Source organism: Sardina pilchardus, chromosome 21 (assembly GCF_963854185.1).
Source record: "Sardina pilchardus chromosome 21, fSarPil1.1, whole genome shotgun sequence".
Taxonomy (NCBI): domain Eukaryota; kingdom Metazoa; phylum Chordata; class Actinopteri; order Clupeiformes; family Clupeidae; genus Sardina; species Sardina pilchardus.
The window spans coordinates 23,106,005-23,133,293 of NC_085014.1; the positions used below are offsets into that span (position 1 = coordinate 23,106,005).

Below are 27,289 nucleotides of genomic sequence, written 5' to 3' on the forward strand. Positions count from 1 at the left end.
ATAGTACCCTTGCACTTTCAAGATGAAAACAGCAAAAAGTCAAAGGGTCTTATTTGGGAATAGCACACTAAAATGCATTTCATTGAAACATCATTAATTCCCCTTATTTTTCTGCTATGCATCGCTGGCTACATATGAATATTCACATGACGGCTTCTCACTGAATGTACTCTCTGGATTGTCAACACAGACTGCTTGCTGGACAGAGAAAATCTTGCTCTTCCATCTCACTGGCCATGCAGCATTGCTGGAAAGCCATCCAAAAGAGCAAAAAGAAGACACAGCTGAAAAAGTGGGAGTGGATGAAGGACCATTGTTGTTTTTTGTTTTTTTAAGCAGTTCAAATTTAATACTTCTTTGTCCCCCATTCGCTACAGAAACCCAGGTAAAAAAAAAAAAAAAAAAAAAATTCTAAACCATCATAAAATACAGCAGCAATTGCCTGTAAAAAAAAGAAAAAAAAGAGAAAAGAAATAGAAATGCAAAAACGGACCCATGGGGAACAGAAGAATCAGGGGAGTCAGGGGAGAAGGGACATAAAGAAAAATATATAATATATATATTTCTGTATAAGAGGAGCGAGTCCAAAGTTGTCTTCAGATGGGGCCATGAGTATCTTGGGCACGTGCTGTTGCTTTATTTTTTCTTTAAAAAAAAAAGAAAGAAAAGAAAAGGGAAAAAAAGTAGATACATTGAACTTAAAAAGGCGAGTTCAATCCAATCAGAGTATTCTAAGGCTGGGGCGTTATTTTGTTGTTACTCATGAAGGGTTCTCTCTCCTTGTGATTGACAGGCCGTCACTCCTCTTCAGCATATGTATTTGTATATGTATCTGTGTGTAAGTGTTTGCAGTTGATAAGGGGTCCATGTTCTCTCCCTGTGTGAGAGATTCTTTTTCATTCCGTCCTTCTTCAATTTCTTCATCCATTCTTTCATCTCCCCATATCAGTCCCCGACTACCTAGTAGTCATCCAAATCGAAAAATTCATCGTCCTCTCCCTGGTAGTCCATGCCCTGGAAATCCACCCTGTACCTCAAGATGCCTAGATAGAAGTAAAAAAAAGAGGGAGTCAATGAGGGAAAATGAAAAAGGATGCAGCACGCAGAGGAAATACAACAAGTCTGGGCATCATTAAAAAACTCTCACCCCCAATGCCACCGAAGCCTTTGACAAACTGCGATCCCTCCTGGCTCTTGTCTGTGACAATCTCCAGCGTGGCGCCGAACTTCTTGTAGCTATTGGCGAACCATTCCAGCAGAGGCATGCACTCGATCAATTCATGCTCCTGCCCCGTCTGTTCACGAGCACACACACAGATGACAAAAGGTGAGAGGTCATATCAGAAGTTGGCATCAACGATACGAACATCCTCGAAGTGTAACTCCGGAGTAAGAACAACCTAAGGTCTAAAGAGTTCTATAGACTCATCACATGAGACTCATCACACCGACTTCTGTCTGACACAACAACGTAAAAACATGTCTGAAAGATACAGGGTTTGGCAGAGATGGATGCTCTAGCAAACACGGGACTTTCAATTGTTCTTCCTGCGTATCAATGACCAGGCAACAATCATGCCATAATCACTTTCGATACAGGGTTATATTATGAGCATGCAGATAATCCTTCACCATATGCATAGCCTCATAACTGATGGTGTTTTGAGCAAGACCGTTTATTCACATCATCACTGAATGGGTTTACAGTGATGCTGTATCTGTAGGGGGGAAAAATCCATGGCTTTCTGGTCCGGTGTCAAATCAGTGGGTGGGTTTGATCTTGCAGCACTGCACAGGTCTGGCTGAATCTTAAGTGCCTTACGTTTAGCCAGATCTGTGCAGTGTTGATTTGATCGAACACACCTGTTGATTTGACAATGCCAGGCCAGGAAGCCATTGAATTTTCTACCAACAGATACAGGTCATGTTAGAACTTCTCTGTACACTTTCAAAGTTTACGATACTCGCAAATAAATGGTCTTGCTCAAAACACCACCAATTAACATAATTTTGCTCTCAATCAAAATGTTGAAGTTCTCAACTAGCGTAAAAAGACTCTAGATTGCCTTTACTCCGGAGTTGCACTTGAAACATAATGTAGAATTCACACTGACCTCTTTGTCTGTGAAATGGGACTTGTCTTTCTCCTGTTCTGGCGTCAAATAAATGGTCTTCTCATCTAAAAAAAAAATTGTTTTTAATTGTGGACTTGGTGAACAGGTTGTGAACAGGTCTTCTGTTGGATGTTTTGTGCCTTGAGCTTGATCATCTATATTACTATAAATTAACAAAGACTCTTATCGAAAACTACAAAGTAAACAATTGTCTGAAAGATACAGGGTTTGGCAGAGATGGATGCTCCAGCAAACACGGGACTTTCAATTGGCTCTTCCTGCGTATCAATAACCAGGCAACAACCATGCCATAATCACTTTCGATACAGGGTCACAGTCTGTGCATTTACATGGAGGTGCTATATACTTTAACGTTTGCAGTGTCTAGTGAGGACTACACTTTAATTAAAAAGTGATAGGAATTTATATGAGAAAGCCATGAAAGACTGTGCATTCCTGATCCTCAGGTTTTCTGGCCACTCTTTTCGGCCTTGCTGTTTTTACCATCAATTCAAATATAGACTCAACAAGTAGGTATGAAGTGCACTTGTTAAGTGATGTTACAGCCAGTGTACCATTCTCTGCGTCGATGGACTCTGCTCCATGGAGTCTCAGGATGTATCTCATAGTGTCCAGGTTCTCATAAACAATGAGGATCTCCACAGCTCCCATCTCCAGGGCTTTGAGGGTGTCGTCCACACCGAAACAGTACTTCCCCGTGTCCTGGCTGATCTCATCAAAATACCGCCCTATCGAGACACAGATGCAAGAGTGGGTATAAAATAACAACGCTACAACCATTGTAATCAACCACCACCCCAAACCCCTTGCGTCCACTACTGGAGCCAACACTGATGGCTTTGCTCCCTGTCCCATGGAATTCATCCAGGTTATTTTCCATGACAAAAGCATTGGCCCTAAATTATGTTGCTAGGATCGTGGCTTGAATTGAAGCCATAACACACCCATCCAAATATAAACACAAACACACACCTATGAGTTTCTTCTCCTGGATGAACTTGACGTTTGACAGCACTTCTGCGGAGAGCTCAATTGCTTGGTTGAATCCATTCTCCCCTCCGTATGAGATGTCTACCAGCTTCAACACTTTTGCTTGTAACCTCTGTAGAGATAACACACCAAAGGCAGCAGACACATCAGACAACCACAAAACAGACATTATAACAACCATTATTTCTAACAAATTAACAAGCATACAGCCAATAACTACAAACACCCCTCAAAGAACTGGGCATGCCAAGTGCCAGACAAATGAGTAAGAACAACCTAAGGTCTATAGAGTTCTATAGACTCATCACATGAGACTCATCACACCGACTTCTGTCTGACACAGCAACGTAAAACATGTCTGAAAGATACAGGGTTTGGCAGAGATGGATGCTCTAGCAAACACGGGACTTTCAATTGTTCTTCCTGCGTATCAATGACCAGGCAACAATCATGCCATAATCACTTTCGATACAGGGTTATATTATGAGCATGAGCAAGACCGTTTATTCACATCATCACTGAATGGGTTTACAGTGATGCTGTATCTGTAGGGGGAAAAAATCCATGGCTTTCTGGTCCGGTGTCAAATCAGAGGGTGGGTTTGATCTTGCAACACTGCACAGGTCTGGCTGAATCTTAAGTGCCTTACGTTTAGCCAGATCTGTGCAGTGTTGATTTGATCGAACACACCTGTTGATTTGACAATGCCAGGCCAGGAAGCCATTGAATTTTCTACCAATAGATACAGGTCATGTTAGAACTTCTCTGTACACTTTCAAAGTTTACGATACTCGCAAATAAATGGTCTTGCTCAAAACAAAAAAGCATAACAGTGGTTCAGCTTTTGAGTCCATACACATGTGCAGGGTGAGGAAGTGTGTGAGCGTGAAACCACAGCCATGGTGGCTCAACACTGAATTCACAGACTAGCTAAAACCAAGTTCAACAGAGTTCAGCTCTGTTCACTTGAAGTAAACACAATTGGTTTGACAGAACTACTGTGAATACAATAGTAAAAATGGTAGATCGCACACTAAAGCAAATATACAACAGCAAGTTCAAATTGATGCAGAAAGGTGCCGTGCCAGCGCAAAACAGTGTGCCATAAACCATACCATACACGTACCGGGTCAAACATGTCTGACTGACTCAGTTCAGTTTTGAAATCAGCAGAACCAGCCAGGACCATGCCGGCCACGTTGACCTTGTCGTTGGACACAAAGAGCTGGACCGCCGTCTCAGCCACCTTCCTCACGTAGTTGTGCCTCTTCTCCATCCTCAGACGGGCAAAACGCAAAGCTGACTGTCCTCCTCTGCCTGAGGTGTGGGAGAGAGCAGACATTGTTTTTAGCCTCCACCTTTAAGACAACGATTCAAACATTTATTTTTCCCCTTTTTCAGCAGCGAGACAAATCGGGAGTCAACCTGCGCACAAACCACATGTGTTTGGATCTTGACATTGAGTTACTGGTTGCTGCTTTAAAAAAAAAAAAAAAAAACATGCCAGGCAAGACAGAACAAATGCCTAACCTGGTTATAAAGACATTGTGGTATTCCTGAACAACACACCTGATTAAACATTCCCATTCTGCCGGGCAGGACACGGCTCATTCAATGGGTAAACCCACAGCTGTTCCAACACACTTATTTTCCTCAAACGGACAGACCGCTGCATCTCAATTTACGTCGGAGTCTACAAAATTTCACGGATAGAGTTCTAGCCCTGGACAGTGTGTATTCCAAACAACAATGAGACTTTCTTCACACCGACTTCTGTCTGACACAGCAACGTAAAAACATGTCTGAAAGATACAGGGTTTGGCAGAGATGGATGCTCCAGCAAACACGGGACTTTCAATTGGCTCTTCCTGCGTATCAATGACCAGGCAACAACCATGCCATAATCACTTTCGATACAGGGTTATACGGATGGCCATTATGAACATGCAAATAATCCTTCACCATTTACATAGCCTCATAAAGACTGAACTTAAAGTGATATGAATGTGTGATGGTATTGAAGGAAGAAAGCAAGTGGTGAATTCAGTAGCTATAAAGACTTACCGTATCGATTTCATGCATATACATACATAGAAAATGTTCCACAAATGTTCTAACAAATTTGGTATAGCGTATGCAACATTTCAGCTACAGTGGCCTGTATTGTTATGTGGTCTCATGGTGGTGATGGTGGAGCTAACAGCTTACCGTGCTTCTTGGGGAGATCCACGGTGAATTTGTGCAGAACTTCCCTGGTGTTCCCTTGCAGAGTCCCGAACAAAGCTCCGCTCCCATCAATCACAATAAAACCAAACTTGCTGTCGTCGGACAGAAGGGCCGTCAGCGCCTGGGCAACGAGAAATATGAGAGACGACGAGATTACCAAAGCTTTGCCTTTAATAACGCCCAGGAAGACTGAACTCAAGGAGGAATGTCAACAGCTGCTACAGCAGTCAGTGAGTCTCACTCACACATACACAGACACACACACACGCACTGCATTTCACACCTCAGTGTGGAACTTGTTGTCGCAGAGATAGAGAGAGGTGTTGATGGGTTTAAAAGGCTCAAAGTCAATGTTGACTTTCTTCTCCTTGCCCTCCTCAGTGACGATGGTGCCACAGTACACCACTAGGCCATTAGGGGGAACTGCAGGAAAAAAGGGAAGAGGAAACCGGTCAACTCTGAAAAAAACTACTGCTGGAGTTGTAGACCTCACATGTAGCACTTTAAAGGCATAAATACATTGCTGAGATTTCAAATATGTACACGTCATTTCTGTTTACTTTCAAGATGGGATACCCCCTGATTAATGCTTATGCTTTTGCTTGAGTCTGAATTGTAACAAACAACAATTATAATTGTGTGTGTGTGTACTTTATCAAAAAGGAACAAAAAATGGGGTATTTTAATCTGCCAAGCTAACATGAATGATGCCCAAGGACCAACCAACAGCGAGAGCCAGTCCTAGCTGAGTAGTCACCTTTGTTGTAGAGCTTGAGTCTCTGCTGTACTGAGGTGATGGCGCCGAGCACAGACAGCCTGTTGACTCTGCTCTTGATGTTGGAGGCCGTGCCGAACTCATCAGCCAACATCTTGGACACTCTGGAGATCTGGTCCTTGGGAGGGATGATGAGGGAAATCATGCTGGTGCCATTCCTGCCCAACGAGAAGGGAGAGAGAGCATGACTACCTATTCATACTATTGGTCATCATACTGCATAGTAGCCCAAACAGAGAAAAGCACAAAGCAATAGAGGGTAAAAGTTTGTTCTTGTCACATACATTGACACCGTCATAAGTGATATGTCGAGTTGTTGGATGATAGGAACTTCAGAAATGAAAATGAGTTCAAAAACGCACAAAAGTGGCTCATTGTAGCATCATAAACTACTAGCACGGAGAACAGGTTAATATTAGCACAATGTCAGAATAATAAGTAATGTGAAGAGTAGTGAAAGCAAGGCAAACATCTCCCTTTGTTTTCCTACAGGACAAAAAAAAAGTAGTATATCCTTAAGCAGTATACAACACCTGTTAAAGTTAACCAATTCTACATCCATTTACATGTAGACCCAATCTACACCCATTTACATGTAGAACAAATTATGCTTGAGCAGGGACACACACTCTGCAACAATAGCAGTTGTATGCAGGTGTTTGACCATACCGCAACTTGAAACCAATCTGCCTCCGTACATTTCATAGTACTACCTACTACCAAACATGACGCACAGACCAAGCCATGAGGTGACCTTGTGTGAAGGACTTGACCATAATGACACATTGTATCTTTTCTCGCATGCTACCTGTCAAAAGGAGGTGAAAACCCGGTCGCGCTGACGTTGCATTTACGCAACAGAGACCTACCAGTCAATGTAGGGCAGCCGGGTTGAACGTAATGTGTCAGCCGTACCAGCAATTCCATCACCTACAGCCCTTGTAAAAATCTACTTGACAGTTCTAGTACAACACCACAAATTACCCAAGCTCATTTGCATTTACAGTAGCAAAATTGTTAGCTTATATCTGTATTATCGTGAACACCGTAAATCTGGTCCATATTGGGGATAGAAAGCTTTGTCAAATCTGTTAAAACCCCCATTATAAACTATGGACGTCTCGCAACGCAAGTCAAACTACTAACAAACTTGAAACTTACAAACCGGTCACAAAGGATTACACAAACTCATCCACGTTTGGTTCCATTAAAGTTAAGTTGGTCAGGGGGGTAATTATTGCGTGGTTGAAATCACTGGACACTTCTATAATTACTACGACATCTGGAGACTACCACATCGGTGATTCGGTGCACAGAAGAATCTGTTGTACAGTATATGTATATAATATGTTTAATCAAATCTAATTGTTCATGTAATTTTCGAAAGCCATCATCCCCATGACAGCTATGCTTGGTTATTATGTCGTATTCTTGACTGAACTATTGACGGTCAAAACTCAAGAGTGACAAACTCATCAACTGCACCGACTACTCGGTTACGGCATTTGAGCGAGCTTCATTTTGTCTGGGCATGGAGCTAACGTTGCTAGCAGCGTCAGGGTAAGGGCCCTGAAGTACTCAGCTGGAAATAACGTCGCGCAAACCACAGAGAGATTGTTTTTTAAAACAAACTCTTCTCGCGACACGCTTTTCCCTGATATAGAACACATAGTGTGACCCAAGGCCAACACAAGACCAGTTTCGGCCGGTCTGATACAGTGAAGTTGGGAACATGCGACAAGATTGCCATCAGATTCTGAAGCCAGATCCTTCCTACAAGCTAACGCTAGCTGCGCTAACATGGCGCAATTCATTGTCAACTAAAGCTATGTCATGCTTAACGATGGCAAATGACACTGACAAAATTACAACATGACAGCTCGCAACTCCAAAGTTTCACCGCGCTAACAGGCTAAACCTATTAATTAAAACGCCACAGCGTGCCATGAATCGCGTGAGAAAGAGGCCTGCATTGCGGCCTCCAATACCGAAGAATCCTCCATTCGACAAAACAATCACACTACAGTGGTCGAGCTAAATACTGAAGGTACAACATTTCCATAAGGAAAAAATAAATAAAAACACCACCAACCTAAACCGAGATCTATGGCACGGAGTCTCGTGGCTGCACCCCCACTCGCCGGTAGCCTGCTCCTCCCAAATCCCCGGCCTTCTACAACAGCTGGCTAACGTTACCAACGGTCTACCCGTACCTGGGCTTTAACCTTGTGCCAATGCTGACACCACGAAACCGAACAAAGTATATCCAAAAATTGTTTACGTACCCTCTTGCTGCTTCCAAACTTTTGATCAGCTTCTTGATTTTCCATATCTCCACGTTCCTGTCCGCCGCGCTCGGGTCGTCCGCCATCTTTCCTGTTGTAATCGCTTAAGAAAGAGTAACAGACTACATATAAAAGCAGAAAATGCAGCTTCGACTCAATTCAGTTAGAGGAACACTTACAGTTAAAACAAAGGCAATGTTATATGGTCTAGCATTGGGTCGTGGTACTGCCCCAATTCCGATAGCTATTTCCGCACGGGTCTCACCTGGCGTAGGCAACCACCCGAGATGGAAAGACCCAACACCGGCTGACGGTGTCAGTAAAGTGCGCGGCAAAACTAGGCCCTCTTTCTCCCCAGGCCCTAGCGTCCACCCGATTAGCTACCACATATGTTGCTTGCCCATCCGCTTTCAGCGAAAATATGTTTTTAAAATATGGAATTCCATAATGTATTGAGGAGAAGATCAATTAAGTTTTACCTGCCTCTGGCTCCGCCGCACCACTCGGGGTCTTTCTGCGCTACGGCCGCCGCGATTTTTGTTTCGTTCGTCTGCTATGTGACGTTGCCTCTCCTTGCCGGTTCCGTCTTCCACGAGCTACGCGTGGTGCGAAAGTTCACATGGGGAGGTGGATCTCAAAATTTTCACTTCCTAGAAACCCGCATAGAAACGTGACGATAGCACACTCTGATTGGCTGGGCTGTAAGCTTGTCATAAAATAAGAGGTCATAGGCGGGATCATACATTTCAATGCCTCATGGGAGCTGTAGTGCTTCGAATGAAACCACACTGTTGAAAAATGTCCTCACTTAGGTACAAAATATAGGACATTATGAATTCTGACTTGATTTATGATTAGAAAATCAAGGTCACAAGATGGTACAAGATAGGCCTATTCCCTACAAATGCAGATTTGCTTAGGCTATATTAAACCTGAGGCGTACTTTACCTGAATAGCCTAATTCCTCTCACATTTTTTTGGGTAGCAAGTCAAAAAGCAGGCCATTTAAAACCATTCTTCATCATGGCCCTTGAATAAATAATGAGCTAGTTGACATATATGATAATTAAACCAGTGGAAAGGTGGCGGAATGGTTAGTGGACTGTGATTTGACTGCACCCCAATCAAAGTAGCCTAATGTGCTAACTTGGATGTCAAGTACATGTAACAGGTTAGACTGTACTCTTATAATTGAATAATATAATTGCACAAGAGATCTAGTGTAGTTACTGTACAGCTTTAACCTATTAGGCTACTCCACACTGGTGGTGAGGGTCTCTGGTAGCCCCTCCTCTCCCCCTTTGTCTTAACCCCCTGCTTCCCCCCTTCTCTTTCCTGTTTGAAATATATGGGAAGAGGTAGGATGAGTGATTTCAGCCTCATAAGCAATCTGATAAATATAAGTATTACATATTGTCATTCATATGATTGCTTCACCTTGTAGGCCTATTGTTTGTATTTGGTTTATGTATATTATTTTTTAGTTACTTTTGGGAATGTAGCATACTTTTAAAATGCACTGTTTACCTTTATATACTGTCACATGCCAATTAGCCTTACAGTGGTGTGCAGTACTGTAGGTAGTAGCTGGTATACTGTAGCACATTAGCAATTACTTGTGTGAACTTTTTCAGGAGCTACTGGAAAACCAAACTCACATTGTGTATGTTTTGCTGTGCATGTGTGCAGGTATGTCCTGTTTTATTCTTAATTTTATTGTATTTTTTACTCTGGCCTGTTTGAAATCTTTATGGGAAGAGGAGCTACTGGAAAGCCAAACTTACCTTGTGTATGTTTTGCATGTGTGCAGAATAAAACTTCAGCAGTATCCCATGCTTGTTCTGGGTCGTATTTATTCATAAACAACACAACGCAGAAGTCCACCCGGTTACACACGTTTCACATTGGTGGAACAGGTTTGACTGCAGCCACTAAAACGTCTTCCTGGAATCAACAAAAATGAAATCAAGTCAACATAGGCTCCGGCCGATGGTAAGTATAGGCTACTTTAATATAACTTGTAATCTACATTTGTAAGGTAGGCTGCTTTCATTGAAATATATACAATGCAGTGACATCTAAAAATGAGAAATAGGCTTTCTGTAAAATATTCCTAATGACACTAAGGCACAACCTATTTCAAGAATATTTCAACTGAACAGGTTAGCTTTTGATGACACACAGCATGGATTCAGAATAATTTTGGGAACCTCATGCTACGTTTCTGTTACCTTGCAGACTGTGTTTCCATTCAGCTCTGTTTGTTTGATGTGACTGAATATTGAAATTGAAGGAAATTGCCTGACGGATGCATTATCAATGAATTATAAATTGTGAATCGTGATGTCTCTACTCTCTAGGACAGAGACTGAATCACAAAATCTCAATTGACTCAATCAGCTTGTGTTGCTTCAAAGATGGAATAACCCTGCATGTTTGTTTTCCGATTATCATTATTTTTTCCCATTGTTGACTCCATAAAGACCAACATAAACCAACATTTAGAGCAATATGTAAGAAATAAATCATGTCTGTGACAATTCAACATTGTTTACTAATTTGAACAGTATGGATAACTCAGTGACACATACAGTATATTGAGCATGCAGTAGACAGCTATTCACCTGACTTTGCTTTCAGTAACACCAGGGAAGGAGACTATTAATATGAAGCGAATGAATCATGGCTGAATCAGGAACAATACCAAAGGATGCAAGGTAATTTTAAAAAGATATAAAAAAAAAATAGAAAGTAATAAGGTCAGGTAACTTTTATTTCTAGCACAGTTTTGTAAGTGAACCTGATTGTAATGGTATTGAGCAATACATGCGTTATATTGCTTGGAATGCATGTGCAATTTGAATGGAATACACAACTGTATCCAAAAGACCTGTTGTTCTAGTTATAACTTGTTGCATTACATAAAGATGTTTACTTTCATTTTCTTTCAAAATAGACTCTAGCCGTTGACAGTTGAAAAGATTAATGAATATGTTCTCTTTTCCTTATACATTCAGAAGGGTTTTTCTTTCCTGAAAAAATCCCCTTCTTATAGTTTTAATGTAACTACACCTTCTTCTTAAATTGGGATTGGATTGGGTTCTGGCCCCACCTCATTTCTACACACTGTTCATATGCTGCTGCAACAGAAACATTTAACAGACAAAGAAACCTTTCAAACTATTCCAAAAGGTTCCCCAATGACTGTAGAAAACAATGGACAGCAAATGTTCAATCAAAAGTAGGCTATGAAGGTGCCAATAGTGATGACGGAAATTGAAATTAATATTGGTTATGTATGGGTAGTAGTCTTTGCTTGCTTAACTCTGGCTCCAATTTTTCCAAATGGCCAAACTATTTTCATGTCATTTTTTAGTTTCATCTGAACATTAACTGCATCACACGTTCAGTCTAATGTTTACCAGTGGGAAGTCATTTTCAGGATGAAGGCATACCCCCATTCCAGCATAGGCACTGTGGTATATCAGCACCATTGGTTAATGTGGGATGAGCTTGACTGAAAGAGAATGCATGGTTATGAACATAACCATGGTTCTCTGAGGGAAGCACATGAAATGTTAAACCTTTCTAACCTCACTGGCTCTCTGGACCTGGTCCATTGGATCACTTCAGAATGACTAATATAGTTTCTCAATGATGTTTGATGCAAACCTGATCTGGTAATATTAATATTTGATTTTATTCTGAGCAGTCCTGACCAGGTGTCATCTGAGCAGACCTCATCTCATCATAAGGTTCCGATGAGTGACCAGATAATTCACAGGAAAGAACGAGACGTGGATGCAGGGTATGGAGACACAAACACACACATGATGTGAGAAGAATGGCAATGTGTTTGAAGCTCGATGTTTCTGTGTAATATGCACATTAATGTCATTGTTCTTCAGGTCTGCAGTTGATGTGGCAAGGTCTACATCCCCTACACAGAGCTGTTTGTCAATGAAAAGTGGCAAGTCCATGGAAAAGGTCGTCACATTTAAAGGGTATATCATCTTTTCAATTAAGTTTTAGTTTAGTTTGTTGAGTTGTATCCAAACAGCAGCTATATTTTAAAGTTAAATTAAACCACTGCATTTTGACCAGCATTTTACCAAATGGCCAAACTATTTCCATGTAATTTTTTTGTTTCATTTGAACATTAACTGCATCATTCATTCTCTTTCAGTCTAATTCTCTATGTTTACCAGTGGGAAGTCATTTTCAGATGACATAAACCCTCATTCCAGCATTGCTAGATACAGTAGAGTACTGCTCACAATCAAGTCACACTAAGGGCCTGTCCCATTTCCCCCCACTATTACCTTCCACTTAGTTTTTACTGCCCTTGACAGCCCCCTGTGACAGTCCCAGTCCCCCTGCACGAGGGAAGTGGGGGTGAATATCTTTCCCTATGAAATGGGACATGTGAGAAGAATGGCGATGTGTTTAGGCACATCAATGTCATTGTTTTTCAGGTCTGCAGTTGATGTGGCAAGGTCTACATCCCCCACACAGAGCTATTTGTCAATGAAAAGTGGCGAGTCCATGGATAGGATCGACAAATTTAAAGGGTATATCATCTTTTCAATTATCGTTTTTTTTTATGTTTAGTTTGTTGAGCTGTATAACTGCAGCCATATTTTAAAGTTAAATTAAACCACTGCATTTTGAATAGCCTATCTGTTCTGTTGGTTATGATTGGTTATGATGATGATACATTGTTATAAATGGTGATAATGGTGATTAATGGTGATAATGACTCAGCAGTGCAATAAATTGTATTTATTCAGTACACATTAGATGGTAATGTTCAAACTTCTATGCTTTTCAGGGAAAGCATTAAAGGGAGTAATGCAAATGATCCAACTATACCCAGGTAGACCCATTTTGATATTAAATATAAAAGTCCCTGATTTAAGATGCATTAAGAGAGTTTAAGATAATGCAAGACTAGGAAGCTCTTTTGCTGTCAGCAAAATATTAATCTCCTATTGTTTTGACCACAGAATCATTGTGACTGAACCAGGTGGAATTTCTGACTATCCATCAAACAAAATTGGAAATGGTGCAGGTCTTCTTACTACTGAAACAGGGTATTGTTTGCAATACCAATAAGGTTGTGTTGGTTGACTGGTTCTCTTTGGATAAAAAAAAACACCAACTCCAAAATAGTGATTATGTGAAGCCCATATAACATGCAAATATTATCGTAAAATAAGTGGCACGTGTCTTTATGATTTCCCCAGAGGTCAAACAGAGAGAGCAGGTTCACCAGACACCTGCTATTCATCAATGCGCAGCTCATCTATGGAATCAGTACAAGAAACACATGATACTGACATTGAGAGGTAATTCAAGGACAGTGGGAGACGTCTATGTACAGTTTACAGAAACTATCCCATAGCTTATCAGCTGTCAAAGTTACCATTGATATGTTGATGTCGAGCTGTCTTAAAATTTGAATTTTGTCCTTATTGCAGCGATAATCTGAAGCAGGATCTTGATCTTTCAGAAATACAAGCAGGAAATGGTAGAGTTCATCAACATATTCATTTTTATTCCAGTATGGATGCCAAATTATGAGTGTACATGAATTCATGCAAGTTTGTAGGTTTTAAGCCACTGAGTTCCATTATGATTATTTTCTTTTCATTTCCCTTACAGACAAAGCTATGAAGGATCTGAAAGAGAGATATAAAGAGCAGTTCCAGTATGCCTGTGAAGTTATGGAAAATTCGAGTGTTCCCACTCTTCTGAATGATATCTACACAGAGCTTTACATCACTACCGGTGGAAGTGGCAAGTTCAACACAGAGCATGAGGTCTGGCAGCTCGAGAGGGTGTCTAGGCTCAAAGCAACTGGAGATATTGCCATCAAATACAATGACATCTTCAAACCCTCCCCTGCACAACAGATTAATCTGAAAACAGTTCTCACTAAAGGGATTGCTGGCATCGGAAAAACATTTTCTGTGAGGAAGTTCATTCTTGACTGGGCCGAAGGAAATGCCAATCAAGATGTTGACTTTGTTCTGCTGCTTCCTTTTCGGGATCTGAATTTGAAGAAAGGCGAAGAGCACAGTTTAGTGAAACTGATTCACCACTACTTTCCAGAATTGACAGATGTTATGATTGATGACGTGAAGGTCATATGCATCTTTGATGGCCTGGATGAATGTCGACTTACCCTGGATTTCCTCAACCATCCAAGTTTGGCAGAAATAAACCAGCCAGCGTCAGTGGACATCCTGCTAACAAATATCATCAGAGGAGATCTGCTGTCCCGTTCTTCCCTTTGGATAACGTCTCGGCCTGCAGCCACCAATCAGCTGCCACCAGAATATGTCCAAAGGGTCACCGAGATCAGAGGGTTCAACGACGCACAAAAAGAAGAGTACTTCAGGAGAAGGATCCAAGACCAGGCTCAAGCTGAAAGCGTTATCAAGCACGTAAAGTCATCGCGGAGCCTGCACATTATGTGCTACATGCCCGTGTTCTGCTGCATGACAGCCAGCGTCCTCCAGACAATGCCATGTGGACCAGAGGGGCACGAATGTCCCAAAACCCTGACCCAGATGTTCACGCACTTCCTTTTGATTGAGCTGAAACTGAAGCATGAAAAAGATCAAGCCAAGAATCTGACGCAAACAGAATCGGATCAGAACATCCTGGTCAAGCTGGGAAAACTGGCTTTCAAAAACCTGGAGGAAGGACGACTGGTTTTCTATGAGGGAGAGTTGACTGAGTGTGGCATCGACTTTGAAGCACACAATGGACTGTTGGCTCAGATGTTCAGGCGAGAGTCTAGCATCTTCGAAGAAAAGGTCTACTGCTTTGTTCACCTCAGCATTCAGGAGTACCTTGCGGCTTTATATGCAGTTATCATGTGCACAAGAGGGGAAGTTGTTGTGATACCTGATGAATCACTAAGCTGCACATCTCCTGTAAGCATATCTCCAAACATGTCTTTAGACAAAAGTCTTTCTTTGTGTAAGACAGCAGTGGGTAAAGCTTTGCAGAAAGAGAATGGACAGCTAGACCTATTTCTCCGCTTCCTTCTTGGTCTCTCGTTAGAGTCCACTCAGAAGATCCTGGGAAGTCATCTGTCTTGGACTGGAATCAGCCCAGACACTGTGGAACAAATCACTAAGTTCATAAGGAGGAAGACAAGAGAGAGTCCATCACCTGAGAGAACAATTAACCTGTTCCATTGTCTTCATGAGATGAATGACGATTCATTTGTTGAGGAAGTCCAGGAGGTCATGAGCTCTGGGAAAATGATGAGAGAGACTCTAGAGCCAGATCAATGCTCTGCCCTAGCTTGTGTTCTTCTGATGTCAGAGAAGGTACAAGATACATTTGATCTGAAAACATACAACACAACTGACATGGGGATTCAGCGACTAATACCTGTGGTCAAGTCTTGCAAAACTGCCATGTAAGTCTAAGTCTTGACAACTGACAATTTGTTTTTTTTTGCCCCTGAATTACAGAGAGATCACAGGAGACTAATGTGAATGTTCTTTTATTTATCACTGCAGACTTCATGCTTGTAACCTCAGCGAACTGTCTTGTGAGATCATAGTGTCAGCTCTCGAGACAGTCAACTCACACCTGGTTGAATTAGATCTGAGCTATAATGACTTACAGGGTTTGCTGAAGCTTTTTTGTTCTGGGATCAAAAGTGAAAATTGCAAACTGGAAAAGCTCATGTGAGTATGAGTATCTGTGAACAATTTCATTAATAGGAATAGCATAATTCAAAGGTAAACACCATAACCAATCTGTTTCCTGTTTCCTTTTCAGTTTGAGAGTGTGTAATCTTACCAAAGACACCTGTTCAGACATCTCTTCAGCTATTCAGTGTCCACATTCTCACCTACGAACAATAGATTTGGGTGGTAATGTTTTGCAGGATGAAGGAGTTCAGCAACTCTGCACTGCACTTCTAAGTCAACACTGCAATATAGAAGAACTCAGGTTTGTGAATTAGGAACATATTATGAAATTGATTTATGTTATTAACTGTTTTAAAAAGCAAATGGTTTGCTTTATTGTAACCTTCTTCTACACTGTATTACTGTATAGGACTGTCCTACCAGTTGCTAGCTGCTGTTCTTTCTACAATCTCTTGTACTCTGTTCCACAGGCTAAGTGACTGCAGTCTTACCAGGAGCAGTTGTACTTACCTGAGCTCTGTCCTTGAGTCACCTCACTCCAAACTAAGACACCTTGTTTTGGACAACAATGACCTTCAGAGTACCGGGATAGAAATACTTTCCTGTACACTGAAAAAGTCAGCCTCCAATCTGGAAACACTTGGGTAGGTTAGACACTGAAGGCCAGATGTACTAACGCGATTGCGCCTGCTTCAGGCATATTTGTTTCGGAGTGTGCACATAAAAAGATGGCGAGGTTTGTACAAACAGACCACACTGAGGTGAAGGCACAGACTGCCTGTCGTGGGAGCTGAGAATGTCAAAATGCGCTTTTTCGTCTCATGCATGTGCACATAGGTGTCAGGGGAAAGTGGGAATTTTGTGTAAAAAGAACATAAAATGCGCCCGAGAAAATGCGCTCAATTATGTATTCCCCTGTATGTACTAAAACTGCCCATGAAAGCGCACGTCTATATTTTTGCGCCTGAAAAATCATGCTGTAAAATGGATCTATAAGATTAACCTGACTCTCACCAGATCCTTGTAGTTCGCTGTCTGCTTCACACAAGGATCTGGGACTTCTCGATAGGAGATGTATTTCTGAAGGCGGGGCCTTGTAAAACATCCTTGCATGTCATTTGATAAACCACTTGTCTGTTATCTTGAATGACGTGCTAGGCTTCTTCAAGCTCTTGCCAAACCCGGTCGCAAGAAGAGTAAAAACATCCTTGGCACCAATAAATGTCTTCAAAACCATTATCTGTTCATCTTTTAAAGAATGAATACTCGATAGATTCGACAAAACGGTTGAAATAGCAGAATCAATGTCAGCACAAGACTCCTCGCTGCGTGCCGCCATTGTTGTTTGAATCAAACACTTGCTTCGGCGCTCCTGATTGGTTCATCATTTTTTGCTCCCTGGAAGGATGATTGCCCTCGAGTCCAGACCATAGACCTAAAAGAAATGGACAAACAGACTCCGTTGTTCTCAATGGAAGGGGGCTGAAACAAATGCCCTGATGAAGGCCAATATGGCCGTAACGCGTAGGCCCATGTGCTTTTAATACCCTTGCCATGAACCATTAAAGGCTTTTTATATTTCTAAACATCTCGGAGTGCCTCTGCTAACCCCTTTTTTTCCTTTGGATTCTAACCTCACCCGTAGCAGAAGAGCACCTGAGTAGATTTATAGACTCCTGAGCGCCCTAAGCCCTTTTGTGTCTTCTCGGGGCTGAAACAAAATTCCGTTTACTTTCCGTCGTACTGCGCAGACTCGTACTCACTTCGTGACGTTAGCCATGCTGTAACTCGTCTGATAGATCGAAAACCTCTGAAATTGTTAACGTTCGTTTTTAATATTATTATTATGTCTACTTGCCTCCAAGTAATGCTTTACCCCATCAAACAGTAGGCTACTGTAGGCTACACTCAATTTCACTGATCTTGCGAATGACTTTCCGTCATGGTTTTCGTTCAGGCAAACTCAGCTTCTTATCCAAACATTACGGGAAATCTCCCCTCGAACGTTAGCTTCCCTTCAACCGACATGCTAACTATACTTCTTTACGAGAAACCAACGTTAAATACGAGGAAGAAGTGAATTAGTTTTGCCTTCGATACCCTATATAGAATTCACAGAAGCTATAAGGGCGACACAGGGCACATGTTACATGAAGTTATGGGATCGCAAACAAATCTGCAATCTATGGCCGTCCATGGGACTTAGCAGAGCGTTGATCACCGATCATTTCGTGTTTCTACTTCAGGGAATATGCCTGCCCCCTTGGTCCAGACCCTTGTGTGGAGCTCAGCGAAACGCCTCTGGTGGAGCATGGCGGAACTACAAGGGTCTGGCCAGAGTCAGGCTACTATGAGATAACCTTTAGGAGGACAAGAAAACAGATACAACAGAATCGCTAATTAGATCACCAGTTTTGCGTCTATGTACTATATCAAATGCAACCTCAACTTTCGTTGGCCTTTTGAATGTCTTACTTTCACTTTCACGCCATCCACTTAAACTTTCCTATTTGCTAGATTTGACCAAGCTTCCATAGCCTACGTGCACAAGTAGGCCTAGTTTGAGTAGAACTACTGCTCCTCATTATCTTCCTGCTTGTTGACATCGTGCCTCGTATCATTTCATGATGGTTAAACGTTTGATTCCTTTTAATGTTACATTCAACTGTGCTCCTGATTGAAGTGTCGTTCAGTTGTTAACCTTAATTTGCGGTAGGGGCGGAGAAAGGTGCTGTTTACCTGATAAAGCCCTGGTTTGATATACAGTATACAGCGTTAACGCAAATGTGAGAGTGCGGTTTCTGTGGGTTGGCTATGGCGCTGATAACGTTGCATATGAAATGTACATCTGGCCCTAAATATGCCTGTGACAAAAGAAATGATTAAGCTTTCTTGTTCTTATTGTATTTTTTTTTTTTCTTGACAGGTTGTCAGGTTGTCGAGTCACAGAAGATGGTTGTGGTTCACTCATGAATGCTCTAAAAACAAACACTACAACTCTTCAACACCTGGATCTGAGTTACAACCACCTTGGTGACACTGAGACACTCTCTGCTTTACAGAAAGATTCCAAAAATTTGAAAACAGTATGGTAAGTGCTGATAATCCTCACAGGGCATATATACATTTTTCTGGTTTCATTTTTTGGCTTCAATCTTTAATTTTCACCCTCTTTTCTTTTAGTTTCGAGTTTTGTGGCCAGAGCAGAGACAAACCTGGAATGAGGAAATGTATGTTGAAATGTGGTCTAAACTTGTTGTAACAGATGGTATAAATAGAGTTACAGCATACCAGTTTTCTCTTACGTTGTTATGATATTTTAATTTCCATCGATTGCTATTCTAGATGCTGTGTGCCTCAGTTTTGACCCAGAAGCCACTGACGACAGCATCTCTCTGTCTGATGGGGACACCAAAGCCATTCAAGGGGGAAAATGCGGGACAGCTCATTGTAGGGCTGGACTGAGAGATCGATGCTACTGGGAGACTGAGTTGACTCGTGAAGCTCAGGCAGAAATCTCTGTGGGGCTGATGACTAAAGGCGAGAAGGGCACAGAGAAGCACTGGAGTCTTAAGTGCACTGCAATTGGTGGCGATAGTTTCTATGCAGAGTATTTCAGCATCATGGACTCCATCAAGCAGCGGTCAATCGAGATCGAAAGTCCCCTATTCAAGAGATTAGGGGTATTTCTGGACTGGTCTGCAGGTACAGTGTCTTTCTACACAGCTGATCCTTTGAACGGTCCTCAGACTCTTCTTTATACTTTCCATATAACCTTCACAGAACCACTGTATCCTTTTTTCAAAATCCAAGGACCACAGTCCTCCGTCTCCCTCTGTAAAATGGAATAACAAAGCAAAATTGAAATGCCTGATCAGACTGTTTACTTTGATTAAGTGTTTTACATTATTATACTGTTATGAATTATTTTTGCTATTCACAAAAATAAAGCACTTTCATTAGGCCCACTAGCCAAAAATACACATGGTTTAACTGCCATGAAGTTATATTTGTTTGTCATTGGTGATATGATTTGTAATGTATGTGATATTATGCATATTATTTTCAGTTGTGCATCTGCACAGTGTAGCCTTAAACCCAGCTTGGATGTAGATGAGTTGATGGCTGTAATGGTAGGTAGATGGTACTTGGCTGTGCAGTAGGCCTATATGTCTGTTAGGTAAACCCCCTCCTGATGCCTTAAAGGACAAATCTGGCTATGTTTCACATCTCTGTTTCTCAAAGTACTGTAAAATGCGAGAAACCCCTCTGAACATAATCAGTTCTACCTAGCTCGAGTTGCTGCAGCCAACAGCTAGAGGAGCCAGGCAGTTACAGTACTAGCTTTTCTCTGCCTATAGACATGCCATAACCTGCAAACAGTCAACAGATCAACTATGCTGACCTATCTGTTACATCTCATTGCCTAAATACTGTATCAGAGATGCACTCACAACTGAAGTTATCTAGCGGTACAAATTGGAGACAAATCTCTGACATCATCAATGCTTACCCAGACTGAGCAATGTTGCAGGGCAACCACCTGTCTGGATGAATGATAACTTTATCAAGAAACTAATCTAAGTTCTCAAGAAATTTGAGGTTGGTATGAGAGGGGGGGTATGTGTGAGTGTGTGTGTGAGCAACCTAAATCTCAATATTGTGATCAGCTCTACAATTCATATACAATAATATAACAGCTTGGGGGCCATTGTAAAAGTTAATTGTGATAATATACTAAGCAAATTTGCATATAGGGTGTTACAACTGCTTGTGTTTCTTGTGTTGTGTGTTCCCAGTGCTGTTTGTCCCTGTTCCTCTTCCGTTCCCTCTCTCTGCTCAGGTGCTCTGCTTGCAACGACCTTGATTGACAGCACCTGGCCTGGTGATTGATTGGGAGTTAAAGGCTCTAGGATCCAGTTTTTGTTGTGGGGACTACTGTCTTACTGCCTCTCAATCTGTCTTGTCATCTTGATTTGGACTTTTGTCATGTCTTTATTTTGTGTTTTGTAATTTTGTGTCTTAATATGAATAAATCCCAGTGGTTGGGTAATTTTAAAAGCTGTTACTGTTTATTGGGATTTGTGGTCAGTGAGGGTTTTTTGGTCACCCCTAAAGGGCCATGTAACGGTGGGGTGTAACAGGGGAGAACCATATTGCAGTGAAAAGCAATCTGAGCTATATTGGAGATCACCTCAGTTCCTGACACCACCTTAGTTCAATGTTTGTGCCATGAACTTCACAAAGCAATTCCAACCACATACATAACAGTGTAAGATCTTATCAATCGTGTTCAGTATGATGGAAATTCTGAAGAGTTTAAACCAGGCATAACTTTGGAAATTCACTGGCTAGACCTGCTCTCATTGTTGGTTGTGCTTCAGTAGCACTCATGCGTAAAGGCTTCTCATGCTAGATGCGTCATATTTGACTCTCACAGACATTACATAAAAAGTGACAAAATATAGTCACCTGGTGGGCCAGGATCGTTGGTCTAATTGGTTGAAGGATTATCCTAATGCATACAGTCAGAGCGGTAGATAAAACAGAGTGGCGACACTCCCATAGACTTCCATAGGAAAAAATGGCAGCGCTTTTTCCAGGCTATTTCCTCGTTATGGGGCTTTTGGAACTGTTTACAGCCAATCTCTTGGTCAATAGTCAATGAGTTAATTGATTACACCTTCCAGCATCAGAAGTACATCCCACCCTCCTGCGATTCAGCCATTCAGCACAGGTTTTTTTGGAACTTTTGATCGTGGCGGCAACATCAAAGAGTGTCGCAACTCTCTCTATCTATGGCTCTGCATACAGTCATTTGAACTATGCCTGTTGACCACACCTCTTGAGCTGTAGAAAATATAGAGCAGACTCTCCAGACTAATGTTCAATCTTAAAGACTGAGCTTGGTCTGGTGAAAGCCAGGCTAGTTATAACTGCCAAACCTTACAGAAACCTAGTTTGGAGTTTGATTCTAAAACTACAGTATATCTATCCATCAATCTACGTATCTAAAACATTGCAAACTCCACCAACAGCTCAGTTGGTAGTGACAAAAGCATGGTTGTGTGAGGACATTTCTGTGTGGTAATCTGATCCGCACCACAGACCCATGTAGGCTAGCGCATAAAGGGTGGGCGGCTTGTGGGAAAGATGTGTGGTTATCTTGACACAACCACATTCCATCTGAATTCATTTGAATGTCACTCCGAAAGTGGTTGCTCATTGACCTCAAAAGTGGTAACCTGTTGCATAGTGCTGCTGTTGCATGCACATTGCACACAAACAGGCACAATTTGAATGAAATACGTATAAATGTAATCAAATTTGCTTAAAGGGATAATCCGGAGTGAAATGCACTTTAGATCAATTTTTCGGACTATTGGGAGTACATACGTTGAGTTGACACCAAAATCATGTCATTCGGATGTATTTTGAGAATGTTCGAGTTCACCGTTTTTAGCCAAAACCTGGAAGTGACCGGGGCAGGTCCTTTCGCCGCTACAAAACGCTATTTTTATACCTCTTCTACTGTTCCAACCAACACTCCACTTACGTGGTAGTGAGTACAGGGTCCCTAAAGCCAAACCGAAGTATCCCCACGTCTTTATGTGGTCGGATAGAGAGTCCAGAATGAATTTAATCGAGTCCGTACCTTTCCGGAAATGTTATTAAAATGTTGTTAACGCGTTGCTAGCTGCAGCAGTGACATTTCCGGAAAGGTACTGACTCGATTAAATTCGTTCTGGACTCTCTATCCGACCACATAAAGACGTGGGGATACTTCGGTTTGGCTTTAGGGACCCTCTACTCACTACCACGTACGTGTAGTGTTGGTTGGAACAGTAGAAGAGGTATAAAAATAGCGTTTTGTAGCGGCGAAAGGACTTGCCCCGGTCACTTCCAGGCTAACGAGTTTTGGCTAAAAACGGTGAACTCGAACTTTCTCAAAATACATCCGAATGACATGATTTTGGTGTCAACTCAACGTATGTACTCCCAATAGTCCGAAAAATTTATCTAAAGTGCATTTCACTCCGGATTATCCCTTTAAAGGTAGACAAAATATTTTTTTAGCATCAAGAATGCACACTTACATTTATAGGTGTTTTTTTTTTTTTTTTACTTTTCTTTCCAGTGCTACAAAGGCAATTTTCCCTTTACCTTTAAACTTGTTTTAGTAAATACAGTAAATGGTTTGTATTACATTGTGGGCAGATGAAAACCCACTTAAAAACCCAAATAAAAGTGAGTTTTGTATTGCGGAGTTGAGAGTGAGACTGAGGGGGCAATCTATCGTGCACGATCCTCTCTCCTCCTCAGGCCCATGGCTCTGTGCCAGAAACATCAGTCTCGCCCGAACTCCACCTCACTACAAATCAAGACAATTTCATGTCAAGCAACAGAACCAATATCTGGATATTAACGAAACGATTTCCATTAGTTCTGAAATGAGAAAGCGTTGAGGTCCGATGATAAAGCTGAAAACTAATTACACATGCCTGTAGAGACATGCTTGTTCTCATCTTCACATCTCATTGACACAATATGGAAATTGACAGAAAGATATGGATGGAATTAATGAGGAGAAAGATGATAAAATGCTGAAAAAGCCCTCCATATCCAATTATGTCTGGTTGATGTCATCCTGAGTACCTAAGAAAACAAAGCAAAAAGCATGATTGCTCCTGTCCCAAAGTAGCCCCTCCCACCTAGTATCTCCATAGACCTCTGAAGATTGCCTTCAAAAAAGCTGCCATCTTTGAGATTGGTATCTTGCAATTTTTCCAATGGGAAAATAACATTTTGAATTATCGCACCTGTTAAACTCGCGGGGACGAAGAAGTCTGAAACACAGACGTTTTGCTCATCACATTTTTGCCCTTTGCTCTGTGATCTGCGGTACGTTAAGACGGCATACTTAGATGTTTTCTACCCCAGAGACAACTTATGATGCAATTTGCCATAGGTAGTTAGCTTCAATTAACACCCGGATCTCCTTATATGGGCAAAGATGGCAGTTTTGGCTCTTTTTTGTAGGCGAACTTCAGGGGTCTAATCATTTCACTGCATTTGTCCCTTAGCCTCTAAAGTGGAGGACCAATCAGTGACAAGATGGGATGACATGGAAGTGACTGTGGTAAATGCCTGCAAATATCTGCGAATGTGTAGATTTAAAGATTAATACATTGTTTCCTGACTGCCAATACAGCTTATCATCAGTTTGTAAAGGCTAGATGAAGTAGGAAGTAACGCTAGGAACCCTGATTAATGCGATCGATTAGGCTGGACCAATGACTTCAAAGTTAGCGCAAAGTCTACGCCCATTATGATGGTTAGAAACATTTCCCGTTGATGAGTACCCAGACTTCATGAAGTGAAGCGAAATAGTGAGTTTGGTGAAACCAGGCTAAAGCCAAAGGTGTTTAGTGACGGCATACCTTAAGTTAATGCAAGTGCTTTAAAGCTTATGTACAGTGTTGTATTCTGTACAGTGTTCAATATTGGAAATAAAGTGTAGAATAACAGCAAATCAGAAGCAAACAGGGTAAAACGGAGTGACCATTTGTTCACCTGCTTGATAAGAAGCAATGGTCAAACACGGCTAAGTAAGCTTTGACCCTGTAAGCCTCAGAGTAACATACTTTATCCTTCAAAGAGGCTGCTGTTATTTCAAGGGTTTCTGAACCTCACTATCTCCCACTCTGTCTAGAAATACCCGATTGGTTTTGATATCTCAAGCAGTTGGGCCTTCGGAATCATTTCAATCATCATCACCTCTACAGTATACAACAGCTATTTCTCCAAACATTAAAGTAGAAGTGAGCTAGCCTTGGGCTAAATAAGTTATTTTGATAACCCTCTCAAAGATGAGAGTATGATATCTTGCATAGCCTTGGGCAAAGACTGTCCTTTGACCATATGTGTGCTTGTGTTTGAAATGAAGCAGCTTAAAGCATTGAAATGTATCCTACCACATTAAAGATGTTTGTCCTCACACACTGTGGATGTTATTTGTCTACAAAGATTGGGAGTAAGCAGTATTTGATGATAAATATTTATTGCATTCAAATATCTTTGCAATATTTTCCTGTAAAGTAATGTTTCTGACTCCCTATTGTGTGAGCCATGGTCCATGGATGAGAACGGGGGAGAGCAAGCTCATTTCAGATGCATTTGGTGTAAACTAAGGCGCACTGATTGAAATTGCTTGTGACTTGTTTTTGAAACTGGCTCGCTGTTATTTATATATGTTGCATATTCCAGAACTGTAGCTCTTATGTAGAGAAATTGCGTTCTTGACCATTTTAGACAACTGATAAATAAGATAACAAATAGAGACGCATTGTAAAGTCTTCAGAGGATTTCTCCACTAGGTGGCACCGTTATCATACACATTTGAGAGGAACAAGTGTATGGAATTGGTTGTTTCAACTTAGGTTTAGGACCTAATTAAAAAGGTAAGAGTGAAAGAGATAGGGGTTTATCCATTACCCACTATTTTCTCTCATTTCAGTAGGAAATGAACAACCCAGAGATATAAGCTGGCCCTTACCCACGTTCTTTAAGTAAACACTGTAGGCTACAAAGCTTCATTGATTGGATTTCGAATGACGTGTGAAACAAAACTGCCTGTACGTCAGTGTTACTGACTCGAAATTCACACATTTCTCAGAACAGAAAGAGATTCCCAGTTGGCTCATCAGAGCAGTTGCTTCGTGGCCCTGTCCAGACAGATGTAGATTGTGAGACTGTGACCGAGGGTGAGAGGAGCCGTGATAAAGCACAGAGATCTGTTTACAGTAAGGCTGGCAGCTGCTGCTGCTGCCACCGCAGCTTGGACTGCTGATCGTGTGGCGAGGGGAGAAGCTACGCCATTCGCTGATTCTCTTGGAGGTGCTCTACTTTCAGCGCATGCCAGCGTGGCGCGGCCCGGCCCAGCTTGGCAGGTGGGTATGGGGCCTGCGATGAGGTGGGAGGCTGGAACGGCTCCTGGATCGCTGGTTTGGGGGAAAACAGAGAGGCGGCCGTGTTTTTCCTCAGGACCTGCTGCTGTCTCGGAGAGACTGCACTGGCAGCACAGGTGTGCACACAAACATGCAAATACACACAGTAACACACACACACACATACAAATATTACATTCAAGGGTGTATGAATATACAAACTGTGCAAATGACACAAACACACACACACACACACACACACAAGGACAGACAGACAGACAAACAAATAGATAGATAGATAGATAGATAGATAGAGACGAAAAGAAAGAGTCAATTCCCCAACCATTATGCACAGTGCAAAGAGAAGAAATGACACAGCACTTTTTTTGTGTGACGAGTCTGTCTTTGTGAAAGATTGTCTCCCATACACACTGCAATCCATCATCCTCTGGTGCCAATAACAGGCCTTATCTGACAGGGGGAGTGGTGTCTGTTCCCCTGTCCGATGGTACAAAAGCTGATCAGCTTCTCCATCGGAGAACACTTATAGGTCCCGATCAAGTCAGACCCGCCTGTCAGAGTCTATATATGTCTACCAGAGAGTGGCAGCTGAAGGCAGCTGAAGGCAGGTGAAGGCAGGTGAAGGCAGGTGAGGCTAGGACAACAATAAATAAGTCCATGGCTTCAAGGCTGCCTGCTGCCTCCCCCCCGTGAAGCGGCCCAAAACAGGAGAGCAAAGTGAGGCTGTGAGATTGAAGCGGTTACAGGGTTATTTCTTGTCATGTTCTGTGTAATGGAAGTGCTGGAGTTCACCGAATGAAATCAGAGGCAGGATAGTTGGAGGGACACTGGGGGGGGGGGGGGGGACGGAGAGCGTGGAATCAGACATCTGCAGGGTGAACCCCAATAGGCCTGTTATTGCACAAGCCATCATATACTCCACCACCTCATCCCATGGCCATAAACGTGTACACACACACACACACACACACACACACACATACACACACACACACACACACACACACACACGCACACACACACACACACACAGATGCCATCAGGTCCGCTCTCCTCCATTCTCCATCTGTGGCCATCTGCTGTGCTGCTGGTGTGGTGGGGCTGTGCTTTCAGGGTTTCAAGGGCAGCCCTGCCTTCATCATCACTGATCATCACAAAAAAGGGTTGTATGTGTCTGTCTGTGTCTGTCTGTGTGTGTGTGTGTGTGTGTGTGTGTGTGTGTGTGTGTGTG

General features: G+C 42.0%; 2 protein-coding genes and 4 non-coding genes across 10 annotated transcripts; 1 reads left to right on the top strand and 5 right to left on the bottom strand.

Moving 5' to 3' along the window:
- Positions 1–651: 651 nt before the first annotated feature.
- etf1a (eukaryotic translation termination factor 1a) lies at positions 652–9,030 on the bottom strand. 3 transcript variants are annotated; one of them, XM_062525303.1, is made up of 11 exons: positions 8,895–9,030; positions 8,412–8,514; positions 6,109–6,284; positions 5,635–5,774; positions 5,334–5,472; positions 4,252–4,442; positions 3,108–3,237; positions 2,690–2,863; positions 2,115–2,179; positions 1,148–1,295; positions 652–1,043 (listed from the first exon to the last, which is right to left on the bottom strand). In XM_062525303.1, the coding sequence occupies exons 2-11, from the start codon at positions 8,495–8,497 to the stop codon at positions 961–963; spliced, it is 1,332 nt and encodes a 443-aa protein (XP_062381287.1). In that variant the 5' UTR covers positions 8,498–8,514; positions 8,895–9,030; the 3' UTR covers positions 652–960. The 3 variants fall into 3 exon arrangements, with proteins under 3 accessions (XP_062381287.1, XP_062381286.1, XP_062381288.1); XM_062525302.1 differs by having other exon boundaries at positions 8,891–9,030; XM_062525304.1 differs by lacking the exon at positions 8,895–9,030 and adding an exon at positions 8,677–8,730.
- Positions 1,481–1,601, bottom strand: LOC134069517 (small nucleolar RNA SNORA71). Its single transcript, XR_009936818.1, has one exon. It is a non-coding gene; the product is annotated as a small nucleolar RNA SNORA71 (small nucleolar RNA).
- Positions 2,324–2,445, bottom strand: LOC134069520 (small nucleolar RNA SNORA71). Its single transcript, XR_009936821.1, has one exon. It is a non-coding gene; the product is annotated as a small nucleolar RNA SNORA71 (small nucleolar RNA).
- LOC134069518 (small nucleolar RNA SNORA71) lies at positions 3,481–3,601 on the bottom strand. Its single transcript, XR_009936819.1, has one exon. It is a non-coding gene; the product is annotated as a small nucleolar RNA SNORA71 (small nucleolar RNA).
- Positions 4,925–5,046, bottom strand: LOC134069519 (small nucleolar RNA SNORA71). Its single transcript, XR_009936820.1, has one exon. It is a non-coding gene; the product is annotated as a small nucleolar RNA SNORA71 (small nucleolar RNA).
- A 1,296-nt stretch (positions 9,031–10,326) lies between the features above and the next one.
- Positions 10,327–21,154, top strand: LOC134069127 (NLR family CARD domain-containing protein 3-like). 3 transcript variants are annotated; one of them, XM_062524993.1, is made up of 17 exons: positions 10,389–10,403; positions 10,895–10,924; positions 11,052–11,128; positions 12,124–12,219; positions 12,320–12,415; positions 12,887–12,982; positions 13,243–13,287; positions 13,418–13,504; positions 13,658–13,759; positions 13,892–13,941; positions 14,076–15,849; positions 15,953–16,123; positions 16,218–16,391; positions 16,561–16,734; positions 19,017–19,181; positions 19,274–19,320; positions 19,436–21,154. In XM_062524993.1, exons 3-17 carry the CDS (start codon positions 11,094–11,096, stop codon positions 19,939–19,941), a joined length of 3,618 nt encoding a protein of 1,205 aa, XP_062380977.1. In that variant the 5' UTR covers positions 10,389–10,403; positions 10,895–10,924; positions 11,052–11,093; the 3' UTR covers positions 19,942–21,154. The 3 variants fall into 3 exon arrangements, with proteins under 3 accessions (XP_062380976.1, XP_062380975.1, XP_062380977.1); XM_062524992.1 differs by lacking the exon at positions 10,895–10,924 and having other exon boundaries at positions 10,327–10,403; XM_062524991.1 differs by having other exon boundaries at positions 10,385–10,403; positions 10,650–11,128.
- The last annotated feature ends 6,135 nt before the right edge of the window (positions 21,155–27,289 follow it).

Coding starts and splice junctions, on each gene's coding strand:
- LOC134069127 (XM_062524992.1), top strand. CDS start 11,094: ATGGCTGAATCAGGAACAATACCAAAGGATGCAAG. Junction 16,392..16,560: donor TGCAATATAGAAGAACTCAG/GTTTGTGAATTA, acceptor TCTGTTCCACAG/GCTAAGTGACTGCAGTCTTA. Junction 19,182..19,273: donor AAAAATTTGAAAACAGTATG/GTAAGTGCTGAT, acceptor CTTTTCTTTTAG/TTTCGAGTTTTGTGGCCAGA.
- etf1a (XM_062525303.1), bottom strand. CDS start 8,497: ATGGCGGACGACCCGAGCGCGGCGGACAGGAACGTGGAGATATGGAAA. Junction 1,296..2,114: donor CCCATTTCACAGACAAAGAG/GTCAGTGTGAAT, acceptor GCTCGTGAACAG/ACGGGGCAGGAGCATGAATT. Junction 1,044..1,147: donor AGGCTTCGGTGGCATTGGGG/GTGAGAGTTTTT, acceptor ACTTCTATCTAG/GCATCTTGAGGTACAGGGTG.